The following is a 6,000-nucleotide window of genomic DNA, read 5'->3' on the forward strand; positions in this document are numbered from 1 at the left end:
TCGTGGAGAAATTGAATAGTTTCATGGCATGAATACTGTAAAACAAAGACTACCCTGGGTGGGGTAGAGCTGTTTTATGTAAAAGTGGAGCTGCAAAATTGTAGCTGTTTCCTCAAGGATGTATCTGAAATAGGTGCTGTACCTGTTCCTTCTAGTTGCTGGGAGCTGGACAGCTGACCCTTACCAGCAAAACCATCCAGTCCCAAGGTTTTCTTTTGCAGCTGTAATGCACACTGATGCCATACCTTCACATAGTACAAGTGGCAGACTCAGCATACTAGCAGGCTCATTTTGCCAAATGATTACACTGATGCTTCTAATTTATATATTTTTTTTAATTCTTATCTTTTCTTTGTGTGGTTGGTTTTTTTTTTTTCCTTCTAGCTGCCCCTTTACCAACAAACTTTGTCATAATGGATGGATCTGGGATAGTGACAAATGTGAATGTGTTGTAGATGTACAGCACCCCAACAGACGAGAAGGTAAAGATGAAAATACAAACGGACATTTTTGATTACTATCTCCAGGCTGCTTATGTTCCATTTTGGGTTTGTCCCAATTTTTCATTGAAAGAGTTACATTTTTGACTCCACATCCCTAGACAGACTTGGCTTATGGTGTAGAAACTCACCTGAAAATAAACACAAAGTATTTGACTACTTTTTATTATAGTCTTAAGTTTAGGAAGCTTTTCAAACCTGTATGTCACACATACCCAGAGGCACACATGTATACCCTTTCAGGTCTGTGGAAGGAAACGGAAGAGGGTAAAATTTGTAGAAGTGTTCACTACTTCCATTATCCCTCTGCTTTTTCTGCAAAACTTTAATCTGTCAAAGAAATTTGCAGGAACTATTCTAGGGGGTAACTGTGTAAATCTAAAGACACTTCCTAGAAGTACACATCAAGAGAAGTTAAAATTTCTCCACGTCCTGTATAAAGGTTTTTTTTTAAATCGTTTTTCTCAGGAAATTGTACTGGTCAAAATAAAATTATCATAGCACTAGAGAAGATGGACACAGAATGAAGTGAACCTTGCCTTTGTGGTTTAACCTACATGCAGCAAGCAAAAGAACAGACCATCCAAGGCAACAATAAAAGCAAGCTGGCAAGCAATTCCTAGACTAGCAAGCTAAAATAAAACTAAATAACCTCATAAACTGGTCTGTTGCTTACAATCTCCTAATGTTAATAAGCAAGAGATCAGTTGCATAGTGGTTTCTGTAGGATCTGTTCTCACTCTGGTTAGGAAGGTAAGCTCAAGTTAGATTTTTCACTCATTAAAGGATTAATACTCTATATTTCAGAGTAAGTCCAAAGGACTGTGAACAGTCCGTGTCCTCTTAACTTAGAGTTGTGTAAGGTCAGCCTGGGGCACTAAAATCTGTGACTTGTTGAATTATAGCTTTCGTTGACATAGACTCAATATTTCCTCAGATAAAATATCGTTCTCTGAAGTACATCGTGTTTGGCAGTGACTGGGACAAAATAACTTAAAATCTATCTTTGAGGTTGAAATAAAGTGAGACCAAAACACTCTACACCACTTCACGCATGCCAACCTTTATCACCCCAAGGAAGGGGTTTGTCTTCCAAGAATTTGGGGCAGATTCCTCCTCCCTTCCAATAGGACTTAGGTTTTATTCTGTCTGGATATTGATTTTCCAGCACTGAGTAAATAATAATGAAGGTTTCTTTCAAGTAATGTGTAAGCCTTTTCTGGCCACTGAGATCAGAGCTCAGGCTGCAGAGGTCACGGATGCAGGTTACATTCCACATTCCATAGGTTAAATCCAAGACCTAATTGTAAACCTACAGGAAATTACCTTCCCAATGACACATCACATGCCATGACCTTTAACCGGAGATGTGCTGCTAGCATTTTAATAAAGCTTTCACAAAATGTGTTCCTTTTTTGCTAGGATTAGCTTCATTTTGTACTCCAGATGTGTATTTTGAGGGAAGATAGATGAAGTATTAGACAGTGCATTCACTTGGCTGGGGTTTTGTTTCTGAAACAAAGTACTTTCTTCTATCTTTAACTGACAAGTGTGCACATGCTCCTTACGGAAGCACTACACCAGCTCGCACCTTACTAGACACAGCATTACTCTTGCAAACCTTCTGCAGCATATGGATAATGAAGTACATTGAGTGACGAGTGTCACAGTTTGCATGAATGTGCGTTTTTGTCATGGGTATCAATGAAATCCTTTTTGAGTTGGTTTTTTTTTGTTTGTTTGTTTTGTTTGTTTTGTTGTTTTTTTTTTTTTTTTAAACCTGCTCTCCAGTAAAGAATCTTGTATTCCAAAAGGTAATGCCAGGATCTTTTAATATACAGCCCAAAAATAAAGTATTTTTCTACAGGGTTCAACCCACAAGAAAAAGCAGAATTACAATAAGTGAAATAATCAACCTAATCCTCCCAAGTCTTTTTCTGCACTGTAATTTACCACAGAAATTCTGAAGACTAGAATCTATCTGGGAGTGAGTACATGTGTGAGTCCTAGTGATTGCAAAGAAAGAGTTAGTCTCTTCAAAAGCAGGATTTAGAGATTTAAAGCTTACTGCTAAAAGATGTGTGTGCTATTGCAGGACTCCCTCCTCTAGCTGAGCTGGCTATGTGTGGACAACATATGGAATTTGATGAAGAAAATTGTGAATGCATCTGTAGACAGAAGTGTCCCACAGATTTTTTTCAAAGTAAAGAGAACTGCAGCTGCTATTTGTGTAGGGAGAGCCAGGAGAGCTGTGCTCTAAAACACAAGATATTTCACGCTGAAACCTGCAGGTAAGTGCTCCTTGTCATTCAGTGTCTAAGCTACAAGATCTGAATTAGCTTGCATAGATGTGGGAGGTGCAAGTGCTGAATTAGCTAGGAGGTCCACCCATGATAAAACACCTTGCTGCAGTTAAGGAGATAATAATAACAGAGATATTTACTATATTTACCTCACAGAAGGAGTCTAAGGTTTATTTAATTAACATATTTAAAAGAAATCTGGACAAGGATGCTATTCAACTACCAATATTATTCCTATCCCCCTTCCCCCCGCCCCCCCAGTCTTAAGGGAGTGATGGTTAAAAACGTGCCACAAATGAAATTAGTGTGTGACACGGGATTTACAGTGAGATACAGAGTTTTGCATTTGTAGGTAGGCAGAACCCATCCTGTGTTCTGTGTGACAGCTGAATGCAGTCTCATGGACATGCAGGGACAAAGGCCCCCTCAGCTGGCACACACACCACACACCACATTCCTTATTCACTTTGTCCTCAGAGCAAGTGATTTTCTACAGCTAATGCAATTTTGGACACATACAAACCCACTCAATCAGCTCTGATTCCACTGAGAAGCAGGACAGTTGTTCTGGGGCTGTTATACTTCATGCATTTCCGTAATCCTTTTGTGTAACTAGTTTTGAGGTTCCTTTGCCAAAACTTAGAAAATGCCCTCTTAAATTACCTGTTTTCATGCATTAGTTTATTTTTCAAATTTCTCAGAAAGCTGTAGTTCACATAAAGACCCAGGAGCATGCAGTAGCTTGGTCTGAAAGTTTATCCATGGCCAGTCAGCATCCAATTTCCCTGGGTACCTCAGCAGAGCTGCACTTCACTGAATGGTCACCCACAGGGTCCATTCTCATAGACTCTGTAGGTTCCCTCATGGAGAAGCAGCTGTGGAAGAAGTAACCTTTGCACCTTTAGGCTCAGTTTTGAAAATAAGGACAAGCGTAAAATCGTTGACAACAAGTATAAAAATAGCTAAAAAGAATCACCAGAGATTAAAGTGAGCATGAGAGACTTGGTCATTTATGTGTTTCAGACAGGTGGGAGGCGATCAATGCAATCATTTGTTTAAATGAGTTTGGCTTCTAGAAATTTCTATGATCCGGACATAGGACTTTCAAGCCAGACTTTTATACCCAGTATTCCTAGAGGACCAAAGCTGAAGCATCAGGTGAGCTAAGGTACTTTGCAGAAGCTGAGGGCAGCATTAGCCAGTGCTGACGCTCTGGACCTCACTGCTCTCAAGAAATGAAAGCATTACTTAGGTCGTGACTGTGGACAAATGGACCACAGCAAGACATGTTTCTGTAGACAAGAACTGTCAGGCAGCAAAGTCTTGTGTCACTGTGTTGTAGGGTGTCAACACTTTCCCAAATGTTGTCCAGAGAGCATTGCAGTGTTCAGTAATAAAAAAAAAAAATAAAAATGAAGAATGTGACAGTGAAGAATTAAATTACAATGCTTCTCTCTTTTTGCTTTTTCCTCCTTTATCTAACAGCTGTGAGGACAAATGTCCATCCCAACCCAGAACATGCCCAACTGCAAAACCAATGTGTTCCAGGCACTGTCGTTGTCCAAAGGAGAAAAGAGGTTCTCATGGGTCCCAAAGCAAAGAAACTCCTTGACTGAGCTTCCCCTGTTCTCTGAAAATCCACTGCTTTGCAAAGTAGCTGTCACTGACTTTCAAACAATAGTAAACATGAACATCTTCCACCTTAATAGTAGAAGAATGAATCCAGTCTGCATTTATTTATTAGAGTAATCACTAACTGCAGGTGAATCCTCTGGGACGTTGGTAATTGTTCTCTAAGATGTAACAACAACCACTGAATTGCTGGCTGCGTGGGAGAAAGAGTGGAAAGTGCCAGTTCAGTGTCACGTTGTGGAAGAAGAAGCTGGTATATTGGTAATAGAGTTACAGTCACCAGTCAGTCTTTCAGAAATTGAGACTAGATAATCTTAGCCTCCCAATCCTTAGCTAATGCAGCTCCTGGGTGAAACTTTCTTCAGAAATTCAGTGTGCAGGATTTGGCTTCTAATACGTTCAGCACTGAGTTATTTGATCTACTGTCCAGCTTTGATTATCATTTTGAGTTTATTGTACAACTACTGTCAGATGTGCCATATTTAAGTGTATATAAGAAAATAAATACATCAGTTATTCGAGTGGTTTTCATTTTTCTCTGTTATTTTAAAACTCTGCCCAACAAAACAAAAATAAGCAAAACCCCAAAGCCATCTCAAGTACAGCCTTCTTATGTCTGTCCCACTGGGACTGGCTTCTGCCCAAACCCAGGTCGAGACAAGGTCACTCGATCCAATAGTTTCAGTAAAGAAGAGTCATTTTTCCCACATCTGCCTGACAGCCATGTGTGATTTGTTTATTTGTTCCTGGTGTAGCATGTTAATCTCCCTAAGGGGATAACAGCCACCCTTGTACTAACTCTTAACAGCCACCCTTGTACTAACTCTTCAGTGATTTTTCGGAAAGGTACGATTCACTGAAAGATGGTTTTCCTTTCAGCTTACCATACTGCGAAAATATCTCCTTTGCACTGAAATTCCTTTCAAGTGTGAGGCCTGAGTAACAGTTTTAGACCAATCAAGTACAGGAACAGCATTATTTTCTGAGCCCCTGAAGTCCGGGCTGAGCCAGCCCAGAGAAAATATTATGAGCAATAATCCTAAACTGGAAGTGATAGTCTTGATGATTGAATCATTTTTTCCCCTCTGCTGAATCCTCCAGTTCTACGCTGCACTGTGAATGAAGGGAACAGAGAAAATGAAACAACTGCTACAAAGATGGAAAGCTTGACACAACACAGGGAATAGAAAATGGCTTTTTGATGTGCATCTGAGATTTTTTATATTTATATAGGGGAAAAAATAGATAGCTCTAAAATAAAATTAGAAGCAAATACTGTATGATTGATTGAATTGTTGGACAAAGCACCAAACAATTTAACATGTCTTTTGTCCGAGTAAGGTATTTAGGATTTGACCCTGGGTGACTGCTCTGAGCACTTCCTAAGCCATCTGTGCAAACATACCAGCAGGCTGGCTTTGTTATCTGTGTTGGGAACTGGCCTGGCATCCTCTGACCAAGCAACACAGTCTGACCTGTGAGTGTACTGGGTGGAGCCTCTGCAGCAGGGTAACCTACTGGTCTGCACTGGGCTTTGTGCTGAAGGTTTTCCTCTCGAGCAAAAG

At 40.0% G+C, this 6,000-nt stretch overlaps 1 protein-coding gene across 1 annotated transcript in view; it reads left to right on the top strand.

Annotated features, from left to right (window-relative positions):
- Positions 1 to 4,956, top strand: part of VEGFD (vascular endothelial growth factor D) — a 30,752-nt gene extending 25,796 nt beyond the window's left edge. The window contains exons 5-7 of the mRNA XM_040582683.1: positions 385 to 482; positions 2,596 to 2,791; positions 4,289 to 4,956. Of these exons, the coding sequence (XP_040438617.1) occupies positions 385 to 482; positions 2,596 to 2,791; positions 4,289 to 4,415 (421 nt within the window). The 3' untranslated portion in view covers positions 4,416 to 4,956. The remainder of the gene's footprint in view (positions 1 to 384; positions 483 to 2,595; positions 2,792 to 4,288) is intronic.
- Positions 4,957 to 6,000: the final 1,044 nt, after the last annotated feature.

This window comes from Falco naumanni, chromosome 2, assembly GCF_017639655.2.
Source record: "Falco naumanni isolate bFalNau1 chromosome 2, bFalNau1.pat, whole genome shotgun sequence".
Taxonomy (NCBI): domain Eukaryota; kingdom Metazoa; phylum Chordata; class Aves; order Falconiformes; family Falconidae; genus Falco; species Falco naumanni.